This window comes from Sphaeramia orbicularis, chromosome 3 (genome assembly GCF_902148855.1).
Source record: "Sphaeramia orbicularis chromosome 3, fSphaOr1.1, whole genome shotgun sequence".
Classification (NCBI taxonomy): Eukaryota; Metazoa; Chordata; class Actinopteri; order Kurtiformes; family Apogonidae; genus Sphaeramia; species Sphaeramia orbicularis.
In genome coordinates this window covers 30,631,882-30,647,356 of record NC_043959.1, presented here as the reverse complement: position 1 = coordinate 30,647,356, position 15,475 = coordinate 30,631,882, and the positions used below count along the sequence as shown (strand labels likewise).

The 15,475-nt window shown below is 35.4% G+C and overlaps 1 protein-coding gene across 1 annotated transcript in view; it reads left to right on the top strand.

The window, feature by feature from the left end:
• LOC115413880 (neural-cadherin) overlaps nt 1-15,475 on the top strand; it is a 527,604-nt gene that overhangs the window by 328,227 nt on the left and 183,902 nt on the right. The window contains exon 26 of the mRNA XM_030127006.1: nt 11,449-11,726. Coding sequence (XP_029982866.1) covers nt 11,449-11,726 — 278 coding nt within the window. The remainder of the gene's footprint in view (nt 1-11,448; nt 11,727-15,475) is intronic.

Below are 15,475 nucleotides of genomic sequence, written 5' to 3'. Positions count from 1 at the left end.
TATAAATACAAAGCAGTACTGCTATTTAGGTCGCGAGAAATGAGGCCTGATTTAGGCCATTGTCCTGAACATTTATTTCTGGGCCAGCTAAAGAAACAGAAAATGTGTTTCTACTTTATTCAGAGTCCATGAGGGTGGAACATCCTTTTAAATTAAGTCCAATTTAACTCTAACAGGAATGCACGGCTTGGATTATGCCTGTAATGCTTTCACTCTTGCAGTCATAAAAAAAAAAAAAAAAGAGAACTGTTCTGTCAAATAAAAGGTGCATGCAAAATTATATAGATCTTGCTATGTTTAGGCATAAATTGTCCTAATAAATTATATTTCACCCCCTGCACCGCTAGAGAGGGCAGCAAAAACATCACCGAAATGGTAGAACACAAACACGAAATTTCACTTCATCACACTGACGCTCCCTCGCTGCTGGCTTCAGTCAGACCTCATTTCACGTCTCAAAAGTCTGAATGGGGAGTAGGAGACCTGTGTCTTTGTGTATGTGTGTGTTTGTGTGAGCGTGAAGCATTTTTAAACACACGCATTTCACCAGCAGGAAGAGGAGTGTGAGCTGACCCGTTGTACTCAGAGGGAGTGATGAGCCGTTCTGTATTTGCATGTATGTGTCTGTAAGGGGTGAAACAGTACAAGTCCACAGTCCGGTCACGGTCACGGTGGTCAGTTCATTCAAATCTTTGTTTCTCTGTTAGAGTCTTTTTCCCCGGTCGCTTCTCAGTTATGAGGCTATTGTCGGTGGAGAGAGAGAGGGGTAAAAAAAAAAAAAAAAAAGGCGGCTTTTAAATAAGTTTGAGGTTGAAAACAGCACGGCCACAGAGCGATGCAGAGAAGGTGGGAGGAGAGAAAGATATGTAAGCAGAGAGGTAACCCAGGCTTTCAGGTGTGATTTGTGGGGAGAGCACAGAGCGTTTCATCTGAATTCAGCCAGGTTCTCTGCAGAAGACATTGATCAGAATGAGATGTGAAGCGTGGCGAGGGAGAGGATGAACGAGAGACAGAGAGATAGAGGAGAGAGAGTGTGTTGGGTGTGTGTGGGTGTGTGTGTGTGTGTGTGTGTGTGTGGGGGGGGGGGGGCGTCGGAGGACAGTAAAGAAGGAGAAAGGAGGAGGGAATGAAGGGAAGGCACAGAAGATGAAGCCGCTCTTATTATTAATGTTCTCAATTCTCCGGTAATGCCTCAGAAGTAGGAGATTTAAAAAAAAAAAAAAAAAAAAAATCTTTATTCCTCATGTCTCTCTACTTCTCCCTCCCTGCTCCACCTCAATAATGGAACTTATCCCTCAGTGTTTTCAATCCCGCACGCTCCACTTGAGTATTAATGATACTACATTGGTTTTCTGCGTTTTTTTTTTTTAAAAAGGCATTGGTATGGTGCACGTATGCCAAGGTTAATTTTGTCATTATATTAATGTGGCCCTGAGGACAGTGGAGAGGCTGATGGAACCTTCTGTGTGCATTTGAACAATAGGCCGAGGAACAATGCATCCCTTTGGTGTTTTGTTACCCACGATACACTGTATAGCCCTTAGAAGATTCAATGTTTGCTCTTCTGTACATTTTCCTCCACATTTGACAGGCTATGTACAAAAGATGTGGGATATTGATTTCCTTTTAGCCATTGAAGTCGAGGGAGCACAGAGACTCGTATGAGGGATAAACTATTTTCAAGAGAAATACGTTTAGGTGGATGGAGAATAACCAAGGAGATGGATATTTGACAATATAAGACTGATACAATTCAGACGGCATCTCCAGATCAAAAAGTATTGCAGTATTTTGTCATCCACGAATGAGAAAAAAAGAAAGACAGAGTACAATATGGAGCTCTTACTCTTACATATGTGGAAACAAATAAGAAAAACAGATCAATTCTAATGTCAGAAAATAAGAAAAAAAAATTAAATAAAATCTCTCGTGTTCTGCGATACCTTCAGGTGTTCTTTCCAGGGCTCAAAAACCACAATTATCCAACTGTCATGATCAAGTAAAATACCAGGTGAGGCAAGGTTATCTAAAAACCCACCAAAACAGACTTTAATATGTTGTTTTCCTCTAGCATGATGAGTGAAGAAGCAAACGAGTAAGCTAGACTATCACTTCTTTCTAATGTGTTTAGAGCTGGGCGAGGTCAAGGACGTCACAGATGGACAGCCCATGACTATTTGATTCATAACCTTTGAACCTGATAAGTTTAAGTCAAATAATTACACATAATTGGAAAGGTCTAAATGTCATCGTAAACATACTCAAAGGGCAAAATGTAGTTTCGAATATTTTTAACTGAAAAATATCAAAACTACTGTGTCACGGATGGACAAAAAATTAACGGCTATTTTTTGCGAGAATTACAAAGTTCTCAAAAGTGAAGTTCCTCTGACATTTTCATCCTAAAATGTATTCAGTGTCTACCTTTAACCCTCTATTTACAACCTAATAATTGGTGAGAGGAAAGAAATATTTTATCATACCTAAGTAGCAAGAGTTTTGAAAAATGGCTGCGTCACGGATGGACAACAGAAGTAAATATCAAATTAAACATTTTTTACTTCAAATATCAATATCTTTTTTTTTTTTTCAATATTTACAACATACAAATAATATTAACATTATATTCAAATGTGTTTTGCATAAATATATGCACTTATTAATTTTAAACACTGTCTGTTTAGAATATGACATAAATTACATAATAGTCAAATATAAATGTATTTGGAATAAATTTAGTTTATTTCTGAGAGTTTATAAATGAACCCAGAATGACGGCACAAAACTTTGTCACTTTCCAAACATTCACACTCAAAACTCCTCACATTTTAATTTATTTATTTTTTTCTCATTTCAAAATACATTTTCCTGAAAATATAAATAATTAACTACCCAAAAATAGAAGTTTGGTGTAGATTATTGTAATTAAATTTTTTTGACCAGACGGTAAACTTCCCTTGACTTTGCCCAGTTGCACATGTACCGATCAGTGGAGGTGGAGAATATGTTCAAGAGCTGCTTGCCTTTTTTCAATTCTCTTGGTAAAAGAAGTTCAGTTTGGTAGCATTAGCAGGGTGCAATTTTATTTATTTATTTATTTATTTATTTATTTACAAGTGCATTTCCGAAAACCACTCTTGGAGCCAAGAGCCTCTTGCTTGCAAAGGCGGCTTAGAAGGTGACCCACAAATCCTCTTCACATGACAGTTAACTTCAGTATTTGTTGTTGTTTGATAAAATACTAATTAACAAAACATAAATTGTAAAAAAAAAAAAAATAATAATAATAATAATAACATCATAGTAGCAAATTTCTGTCCCACTCACCTGACTGAGCAAATGAAAAAAAACATTACTACTGAACGATGCATTCACTTCCTCAATAATACCTACTGTTCAGTCACCATGACATTAACTTTACCTCATCACATGTCTCCCTCTTGTCTGTATCTTTGTCTGCTGACCTCCTCATCCTCTATCATCATCATCATCCTTATCCTTTCACTCCACCTCAGTTCTCCCATCCATAAATTTACCCCTCCACCGTAGATCCACTCATTCTAAAATTAATCTAAAATAAACCTGACAGTGTTTCTCTTTGACACCTCAGTTACAAAAGTGCAACCCAGCAGTGACCATACTGACTTTACTCTGTTTACTTTAATGAAGGACATTTATTGCACTATGATAGACTCCTAGAATGTCAACAAGCTTAATTTGCAGTCTTGTCATTACAGAGAGAAGGGCATTGGCCCGACAGCAACTAGCACGAGCTATAACACTTTGACTGTCACATCTACAGACATAAATGTAACCTAGTAGGCAGCTTGTAATGTATGAAAATGCAAAGGAAACTAGAAAAGCACTCAGAGCGCAGATCTCCACCAAGGCAGATCCGTGTCCCCTCCCCCCATCACCACCAAAATTGAATCACTTGTTCCTTGTGCCAGTATCAACATTTCATGAAAATTAAAAAAAAAAAAAATCCATCCATAGCTTTTTGAGTTATCTTGCTAACAAACAAACAAACAAACCAACCCCAATGAAAAGATAACCTCCTTGGCAGAAGTAATAACAGATACAGCACAGAACTGTTCATGTATACTGAATGAATGAATGAATGAATTAATTAATTAATTAATTTGTTTTTGGTTTGTACAATAATCATTGCACTTAATACAATAATCATAATAAAATCCAAAAAAGGAATAGGCTAGAAGTAAAACTTTATTTTTTTGCCTATCCTTTTCACCTGATACACTGCTTATATTAAATTAAATGTGTACAGCATCGAGCATTCACACCATAAAAAAAAAAAAATCAACAACAACAAAAACATATCTACCATCTCAATTCAATATTCCTAAATGATTTTAAACTTAAGGCTTTTTTTTTCTTTGTCAAAGGAGTGAATAACTTAAATTCATCCTCAGGTCCATTCCATAATTTCACACCCACAACCCCAGTCCATCTACACTTCACATTTGTCCTCACTTTAGTCCATTCACAAATATAAAGATCTCTGATGTTATAATTACTCACTCTTAATTCAAAGAAATCACGAATGGTATTTGGGACAATACAATTTTTATCCCTCATCTTCCATATACTTATTTAGATATATTTTTTAAAATATTATTATTATTATTATTATTATTATTATTATTATTATTATTATTATTATTATTATTATTATTATTTATAATAATAATGATAATAATAATCATCATCATCATCATCATCATCATCATCATCATCATATTGTCATATCTACATGTATGGCAAATAAATACAAACTCAAATGAGACAATGAGTATGTATTTGCCATGAAACTGACTCCCCTCGAAGCAAATAAGATAAAAACCGACTTACTCATAAAAAAGGGTGATGCTAGTAACATCTGCCTTCAGCCTCTCACTGTTTCTCTCGCTTTCCTCAAACGTTTGAGCTTGAATGACATTAAATTTAGTTTTACTGATATTAGACGTCTGTTGGATCACATGGGCAAGGACCTTTTTGTTTTTCAGCAGCATAAAAATACAAATAGTACGGATGGAGAAAAGGCTCCTTTACTGCAGAAATGCTGCTTTGTAAACCTAGACTGTGTGTTAATGAAGTTACTGCTACAGTGTATTTTGACTGACATTTCCAGAGACTGCATTACAGACATAAACTAAACTGTTGCCGGTAAGTTGGAATAAAATATTTTTACCCCTTCATGAAATAGTGACAGTGTTATTTATTCTTGATAGATAACATGTAACTGGGACGCAGTATGTAAACATTGTAGTTTGTAAAAAGTTATTATTGATGTGGAATAGGAAATAGAAAGATTAGTGCGTCTGAAAATAAAATGATTCAAACTTAGTCGGCAACAGTGTACAAAAAAAACAAACTACATGAAAGTTGTTTTCTGATTATACTGTGTTCTGTGTGTGTTAATCTTTGCTGAGTAAACTCACGCAATTTGACTTACTTTGCTTCATTTAATTTTCATTCTGGACCAATGCACAGTCGCAGAAAAAATTATTAGACCATCAGAAATCATCAAAAACAGTGGTTATGCAATCAAGTACTAACTCCCATGTGTATTATGTGACTAAAACAGACAAAAAAGAAAACATGGAATGCCTAAAAGCACTGTTTTTGTCAGTGCAATGCCAAAGCTATTGATGTAAGAACTGAAGTGATTTTGGTTATTATCAAGAAAACATAGAAAATGGTTAGATATCAGCTTTTAAATTAAACTCTTATGAGCTATTTTTGTTGTTATCATTCTACTTGTCCAAACAAACGTACCTTTAGTTGTACTAGGCATTAAAATGAACAAGACACTGAAGAAAACAAGGGTGGTCTAATAATTTTTTCCACGACTGTATGTGCTGAAATGTGGAGAAAAGCCTAAAAATTAAGCAGCGCTATGACAGAATGGTTACCTAGCAACACACACATTGACACTGACACTGAGGGGATAGCCATTTAGGGGTGAAGTTCAGGTAGGAGGGCCCCTTAGCAGGATTTTGCCTAGGGCCCCACGGAGGTCTGAACTGGCTCTGGTGATACATGCATGATCTAGTGGTGGTTTAAAAGCAGAAGGCCAGTTTCGGTGTGTGGTGCATGTGCATGTCTATAGTCGCAAAAAATTATTAGACCACCAAAAGTCATCAAAAACAACGGTTATGTAATCAAGTACTAACTCCTGTGTGTATCATGTGACTAAAACAGACAGAAAAGAAAACATGGAATGTCTAAAAGCACTGTTTTTGGCAGAATAATGCAAGTGACTTTGGTTATTATCAAGAAAACCATGGAAAATGGCTAGATATCAGCTCTTAAATTAAACTCTTAAGAGCTATTTTTGTTGTTATCATTATATTTGTCCAAACAAATGTACCTTTAGTTGTACCAGGCATTAAAATGAACAAGAAATTGAAGAAAACAAGGGTGGTTTAATAATTTTTTCCGTGACTGTATGTGCTGAAATGTGATGAAAAGCCTAAAAATTAAGCAGATCTGTTTAGTTAATCTGATGCAAAACAAGAACAAATAGTACACAGGTGCAAAAATGTATACCCATGTTTCCCTCAGCACGTCATTAGCCAAATTTCTCAAGATGGAACAGATTGCGGTTGCAAACTCAGTACAATTGTGCTATTAGTTGGTACAATTCATTCTTTGTGGATTTGGCTCATACAGTTTTATGATGACTTATACTGACAATCAGAGCTACAAAGTGTGACCAATAAAAAAAAAAAGGAAAAAGCAGTACCCTCGAATACGTTCAAATAAGCAGCACGCGCTCAGTGACTCAGACCCAAAGTGAGGAAAACAGGGTTTATAAACATACACATATTATAAACAACAGCAGGCCCCATTACATCAATAAACTCCCACACAAGCCCCATCCATATCTAATTTAACTGAATATGCACATATTTCCCGCTTTACCAAACCAGTGATTAGAGCAGCGTTTGTGTTCATTTTGACCAACAAGTAGACGCATTAATGAGCGAGTAAAAATCCACTCGCCGATATTGGTAAATGTACTATGTTCAAAGGCTTAAATGATATGAGGCATGAATGAGCAGTAACAATGATCCATAGGTTACGGCTCATACGGCACAGGCCATTTGGTGGAATAAGTGGGTAAGATAGAATAAGATAGATGTGAACTGCATGGTTAGTAAGCACAATCCAGCCACACCGAATGAGGTCCAATCAGTCCAGAACATTGAGCATGAAGTGACCCTCTTTTGGTTCAACACGGTTCAGATTTTTGAGTTTATGTGTGTACGCTTGTGCCTGTCTTTCTATTCACGCCACCGTTCGCCAATGCCTACTCTACATGAGTGCATGCATGCGTGTGTAAACTCCATGGAAATCTACTTGACCAGCGTCACCCTGTACCAGCCAAGGACTGCACATCCCACTGTTTGCACTCAGACACACACACACACACACACACACACACACACACACACACACACACACACACGTGTACGGTACATATTCAATTTCCATTTCATTTTCCCTTCCAGAGTTTATCAAACTGCTCAACCTAGGGAGTCACAATTTCCTTTCTGCCTCATCACCATTTAGCCTACTTTTTCAGGAAATAGTGCAGAAAAAAACAGCTTGATTTCATCGACCTGAGCTGGCTACAGTAGTGCATTCCCATTTTACGCTAAATCTACCACTTTCACATTCTGTGTTTTAACGTCTCTGTAAACATTAGTTTGCCAAAATAACACTGGTCTACAATTTTTTAGAAATGATTTGCTTCAGACATTAAATGTGCTAAATGTTACGTATTTTAATAAGATTAATTGAAAAATAAATGACAAAAGTGCCGGTTTGCTGATGTTTTTAAGGTATATGATTAAGTGTTATTACACATACAGGGTGGGGAAGCAAAATTTACAATGAACATTTAGTTGTTTTTTCTCAGCAGGCACTACGTCAATTGTTTTGAAACCAAACATATATTGATGTCATAATCATACCTAACACTATTATCCATACCTTTTCAGAAACTTTTGCCCATATGAGTAATCAGGAAAGCAAACGTCAAAGAGTGTGTGATTTGCTGAATGCACTCGTCACACCAAAGGAGATTTCAAAAATAGTTGGAGTGTCCATAAAGACTGTTTATAATGGAAAGAAGAGAATGACTATGAGCAAAACTATTAGGAGAAAGTCTGGAAGATACTATTAAAGAAGAATGGGAGAAGTTGTCACCCGAATATTTGAAGAACACATTTGCAAGTTTCAGGAAGCGTGTGAAGGCAGTTATTGAGAAAGAAGGAGGACACATAGAATAAAAACATTTTCTATGATGTAAATTTTCTTGTGGCAAATAAATTCTCATGACTTTCAATAAACTAATTGGTCATACACTGTCTTCCAATCCCTGCCTCAAAATATTGTAAATTTTGCTTCCCCACCCTCTATATTGGTTTATGTACATTTATATAATAGTTTTATAAATCTTCCACTAAATAGAACCTGTAAAGTGAATGTATTCTAATGTGCAGACAGTGTTTTGAAGTAGATCTTGTAGCTCTGAGACAAATACAGGGGTTGGACAAAATAATGGAAACACCTTCACCTCAAGATGATAATGCCCCAATCCATACAGATAGAATTGTTAAAGAATGGCATGAGGAACATTCTAATGAAGTTGAGCATCTCGTATGGCCGGCACAGTCCCCAGACCTCAACATTATTGGGCATTTATGGTCAGTTTTAGAGATTCAAGTAAGACGTCGATTTCCACCGCCATCGTCTCTAAAAGAGTTGGAGGGTATTCTAACTGAAGAATGGCTTAAAATTCCTTTGGAAACAATTCACAAGTTGTATGAATCAATACCTCGGAGAATTGAGGCTGTAATTGCCGCAAAAGGCGGACCTACACCATATTAAATTATATTTTGTTGATTTTTTAAGGTGTTTCCATTATTTTGTCCAATCCCTGTATTCCTTTTGAGTCAAACCCATTCTCTCGTTAATTCTTGAGTTTCACATTTTAACCCAAGGCTGTATCTTAGAAAGTTCAGCCAACCAGAATTTTTGACTTGATTTTTCTTTATCAGTGACTCTCATGTGGTAAAATTTCATTACTTTTATTCTGGAAGCATTTTCCTTCTAGACCAGTGTTATCAACCAAAGTGGAAACAAGGGGATTTGCCTTGTTCTCTTTGCATCTCGACTCAGGCTGGTGTTTGTTCAGTGTTGGGGTCGCCTGAAATTTCTAGTAATTGATAAAAATGAAAAAAAAAAAATTACTAATAAAAAATATATGGTGAGTTGACAGAGACAATCACAATCCATAAAAGACATGATAAAATCTGAAGCCGAAACTGAAGCACTGTGGTACTGTTTATCTTTCAAATGTTCACTGTGGTCAGTTTCAGATGCTGCAGCTCTTTCATAATTCATAGTTTGAGTTATTGTTTGTTCAGTATTAATTGTCAGCCTTGTAAATACAAACTGGACTGACTGTACATATCCTGACCAAGGAAAAAAAAAACTTATAACTCTTATAACTCTTATAACTATATACTGTTGTATCACTGTAAAATGTTTAATGGGTGAAAAGAAAGAAAAAACAATAATAAAAAGTGAGTTACAAAAAAAATAATTTGGTAGGACTTACAAGATTGATTTGATGGAGATGAAAGCACGTTGGCAATCTGTACAGTGTTAAAATACTTTGATTTATTGTTGATGCATTAAAGCATGATTGATAATTCTAGTTTGCTCTTGGAACAAGGTTACTAATAACAACAGACAGTGCATCCTCATCATTCTCTGAGGTATCTCACTCATACCTGCACGAACAAGAGGGATACAACAACTGAGAACCACTGGCTTAGGCCAACCAGGGAGTAAATGCACCAGATAAACAATTATTTCGTACATTAACTCATGCATTTTACCCCAAAAATGTTACGGTTTTAATCTCTTTCTCTAAGGATATATGTCGACTAAGAATTCTCCACCACGCTTATTAGTGAATAAAGATGAAGAAATGCTAACAGCTCCTTTAAAAAATATATTCATGCACAGTAGAGGCAGCTGGACTGGCCTTTGAAAAGTTGTTGCAGATCAAAAACAGTACTAGAGTGTAGTTTACTCATTTGCAGATATATAGCATGGTGTGAGAAATAAGCTTTTTTTTTCTCCCACATATTGGTCTGCCAGCTGTTTGCACTGGTTATCCCTCCTCTTTTGACCGCATTAGGCTTGCATTTCACTTTTTCAGAGCAATCAACTTGTGTGCCCTAGATTTTATTTATTTATTTATTTTTTATTTTTTTTCTAAAGTGGCATACTGTCACTGTAACTGTTGATAACTGCTGTTTCTGTCCAGATGGAAGCCGACAAATGTTTAATTCAGAAGCAAAGCATGGTATTAGATAGTAAGTACCCATTTGAAGATTCTAAACCTTCTTGCACCTGTTTAATGAATGTGGCGGCAGTTATAGTAGTTCCATGGGTATTATTAAATGTATTTTTTTTTTTGTCTCTATTCCCCTTCATCTGTGCTGGTACATTTGTAAATTTCTTCCTATTGTGAAGAAGGTATTTTGTGCTGCTACATGTGTGAGTTCTATTCCCTGTCTGTATACAGTTTGCAGGTTTCCCTCCCTGACCTTTGGGTTTCCACCATATCCTCTGGTTTAACCCTGTTACCAAAAACAAGTATGCTAGGTTAATTCTCCTGTCTATGTCCTTGACTAATGTATTAGAAATCATCTGGAGTCCACTGCTCAGTGTGTGGAACAGAATGGGTTAAATTCAGAGGTTTAATTTCCCTACTGGAACTATATAAGTGAACTAAACTTTACTTTATTGCGTGATCCACGTTTTTATGAAATAGCCATCTCAAATAAGACGTCTTTTTCCTTTTTTTATCTATTTGGGTAATTTGATTTCTCCACAAAACAGGGCCTTCAATACAATTCTGTGAACATCCAAGCACCTTTATTCTTTTCTAAATACAGTTTTCACATTTCCTTCAAGTTTATCGTTTTGCAGTTGTGGCTATTTCTCTGTTAATTTTATTTCATTTTTCTAACAAAAATATCGCCACCACCACCAAAAAAAGAAAAAGAAAAAACATATTCAGATACAGTCCCAGCTTTTTCATGAAAAAACATGCCTTGGCTTAGTGACACTTTTGACAACTTATTCTCTTTTCTGAACACATTTTTCAAACTTTCTTTTTTCTTGCTATGTTAAAAGCTGTGATGAAACTTATTTTATTTTAGCTTCATTTTCTTGCCAAAACTTCCCCAAATATCCACAAAAAGTACTCAGCCATGCCAAGCCAAAAGTGCGAATATTTACAAAGAAATGCTACAATTTTCAAAATAATGACTGTTTTTTTTTTTCATTTATACACAATATGAATCAGGATTTTCCTCTTTGTCTGTCTCAATCCAGCTGCAGTCGTTCCTGCAGATCAACGTGTTCCAGGTCCGCGTGAACGAGTGTCCCAGCTCAGAATGCGCCGGCGCCGGAGGCTGCACCAACGTGTTGAACGTGCGGGACACGCCCACCGTGGTGGACTGTGGGACTATGAGTCTGGTTTCTGTGACAGTGGAATCCACAGCTGTGTGCTCCTGTCCAGGAAGAGAGCTGTCCCATCAGCCCTGCGCAGCGTATCCCAGAAACCCCTGCTTCAATGGTGGCGTGTGTGTGGACACTCAACATGGCTACAGGTGAGTTGAAAGTTAACTGAAGCAGAACCAGAGAAATAGCATCATATCATCCACCAGAAAATAATATAACCCATCCCTCTTCAATTAAACTCCTTATTTACATCATCTGAGTTCATCATTAGTGTGTTGACACCAGACTAATTATTAGAGTAGTTTTTTACTATTGAGTCGCCAGCTATTTTGATAATAAATAATCACTTCCAGTCATTATAGGCGCCAAAAATGGAATAATGGTCAGTGACATAATAATTTTGACCTTTTTAAATGTAATAAAGCCAATAATATAATAACTTACCAATAATTTCATTAAATGTTTGATGCAATAACATATAACATTTTGCCAATAATGGAAAAAAGTGATTACAAACATAACTAAGGAGGGAGAATTCTGTATCTTACATAGCCTTGATGAATGAATATGAAAACTATGCCATCAACTATAGCTGTATTTCATGAACAAGCTACACAAAAATTGCAAAAAAAAACTAAAAGATGCTTATTTCTAAGAAAGGCAGTCCTATTTATGTAGTATTACATTATATTTTAAAGGATTTTTTTTTTTTTTTAATTCTACAGCAATAATTTATTACATTATTTGCAAAGTGTAATTACGTTTTTTTCCTCAAACATTTTATTACACTGCCAAGTTGTTACATCATTGGCTTTATTACATTTTAAATGGTCAAACTTTTTATCATATTAGTAGGTATGTATGTTATTGGTCATTATCGCATTATTGGTTGCTAGAGTAATTTTTTAGAGAAAAAAATATGTGATTGCATTTCTTTAAAAGTGACTGTTTTCTGCTTTATTTCCTCATCTGTGTCACTAAATTTTTACTTTTTTGGTTTGGGACCAAACAAGAGATTGTAGGTTATGTTTGGCTCTTGGAAACACTTTTTCACCATTTCTGTTTTATAGACCAAATTAAATAATGAATAATTGATAATGGAAACAGCTGAGGTGAAAACAAAACCCTCACATCTACTTTTTCATGTGAAATTAGCTTGCATCAATATTCGCTGATTTTAAACCAGATAACATTCTTCCAGTTTGAGTTCAGAGGATCGTTGTGTTCAGCATAAATAGTCTTTCAAAATAAAACATGCATCATTTTAAAGGACAGTGAAATACATTTTGGTTCGAATGCCATTGTGATGAAGTTAGGTCTCACCCTTTTTATTTTAGAATTATTATTCTTCCATACCTAAATTATGGTGCAGAAATATGGGGAAACAACTACTGCTCAAATATTCATCCTAACTTTTTACTTCAAAAAAAGGCAATAAGAATTATTACTAATGCTGATTTTTATGCACCAACAAACTATTTTTGCAGAGCTTAATGTACTGAAAATACATGATCTTGTTGAAATTAATACAGTGGTAGTGATGTCCAAGGCACACAATAATCTTCTCTCTCCTTCCATCCAAGAGATGTTTGAATGTAGGAAAAGTCAGTACAGCCTCAGAGGAACCAGAATTTAAAAAAAAAAAAGCTAAGGCAAGAACAAATAAAAAAGTAGATGTATTTCTGTTAGAGGGGTTAATCTTTGGAATGGCCTGGAAGATCGATTCAAAAAGTCCAAAACAATTAAAACTTTTTAAAAAATGTACAAATTAACTATTATTCAAAAATATAGAGCTCAGGATTGACTAAAGAAAATACTTGTTTGAAAGATTAGGGTCAATATTGGTAGTTGAGATAAGGACATGATTTACCTGAATTAAATTAAATATGTATTCTCTTCTGTTGTATATCTAGCAATGATAACACAGAATTTTTTTTGGTTTTTTTTGTTTGTCTTCATGTGGAAACATTGTGTTAATTGTAAATAGGGTTAAGCAAAGTAAGTCTTAACTTCAGCCTTAACCCTATTGATCATATTGTGTATGGAACAATGGATATACTTTTTTTGTTTGTTGTTTAACCCTTAGGAGTCTGAGCCTATTTTGGCCATTTTTGAATACTTTTGATTAATGTTTACTATACCCATGTTTGGCATCTTTTTTTCAGCACAACTTCATCTATCTCATCAGTCTATTATTTTTTCACCTTAACCTACTATATCAACACAAAAGGCCAAAAAACACACAAAAAACATCAAATCCGATTTGAAAAATGTATATAATTTATTGCATAAATAACACAAGCATGCTTAATGAACCTTTTCAAAGACTTTAAAAGTGAATATTGGTTCCAAATATTAGGTATATAAAATCAAAACTGTAATAAATTAAAACTATACTCAAATATTTGCTATAAAAGCCTATCTCGGTCACCCCCGGTTTCTGCATCCGGTTCAGGTGGGGGTCATTCTCACCCTTCTTACCCTTACCTGTAATGCTAATGCAATCTGTGGATTAGAATCCGCAGATTTGGCCAGTTTTTTTTTCTATTTTGATAAAGGATGAAAAATGACGATAATATGTTAAGAAATTTAACGCCCGCCCACCTCATTTTCATACTTTTATTCATGTTTGTTTGCTATGAGTTCAAACCATCATATCTCTGGTTATGTTTACTCTATCAACATCAAATAAAAAGTGGGAGAGTGTTTCAAGTTTGCACTTTTGAATGCAATTGTCCCCAGTGGTCTATGTGGATTTACGATGCTACGACATGTTGAATATGTCATGTGATTCAGTCACGGGGCTGTGACCGTGGACCCCTAAGGGTTAAAGTAATTAACAACCAAATAAACTACTACTACTAATAATAATAATAATAAAACCTCTACAGATTGTTATGACTTAGACATGATCTTTGTCAAAAAGTAATAATTAGTATTTTGAGACCTCTAACATATATTTGTAATCTGTCATTTCAAACTGGTGCGTTTCCGAACAAACTGAAAATCGCAAAAGTGAAACCTTTATATAAAAATAGGACCAATGGCTCTGTAGCTTACCGGCCAAATTAAAAGCTTTGGGAAATGTATCCAGATGCCATTTATTATCACCCAGTTATGTGTATTTATTATATTACAGAAATAGCCCATGTTTTGGTCATATTCTAATCAGATCTGTAAAAAATTCAAATTCCAACTTGATATCATTGATACTTAGTGATTTATTGTATCAATCTACCTCCTATCTCTTATAATGGGAAAATTTTTCAAAATCGCACCAAATCCAGAATCAGATCCGGATCCAAATAATGTCACTAACTTTTGTCGACATTATCATAAAGAAGCTGTATACCAAGTTGGAAGTCAATCAGAATTGTAGTTTCGGAGAAGAAGACGATTGAAATTTCTGTAATGGACAACAGACGACAATGACAGACAACGACGCCGGATGCCGCATGACGACAATAGCTTACAGCCTGTCTGCCGGTAAGCTAAAAACAAACAATTTCAGGTTTATACAGTATTTTACACCAAGTATCAGAGGATGATTGTGGTATAGAAGGTCTGCAGAACAAAACAGAGTGAACGCTGACAACAGGAGTAAAAAAACAGCTGATAGGAAAAATCTCAGAGTACAAAAGACAGTTTTGGACATGATTCTGCTGTAGACAGATGGTCTGCTTCTGTCTGTGTTTTTGGACATTAAAGTTGACGCCATGTAGTGAAGTCATTTAACATTTCAAACACCTCTTTTGATTAACTAAACTGACTGTCTGTAGCCTTTTATTTCTTTCCTTTTTATCTTATAGTTCCCGTCTCTGTCTGACTTCTCTGTTGTTGCCAGACCTTGGTGGTAAAATGTTGAGATAATTATTTTAACCTTTGTCTTTATTCTCCT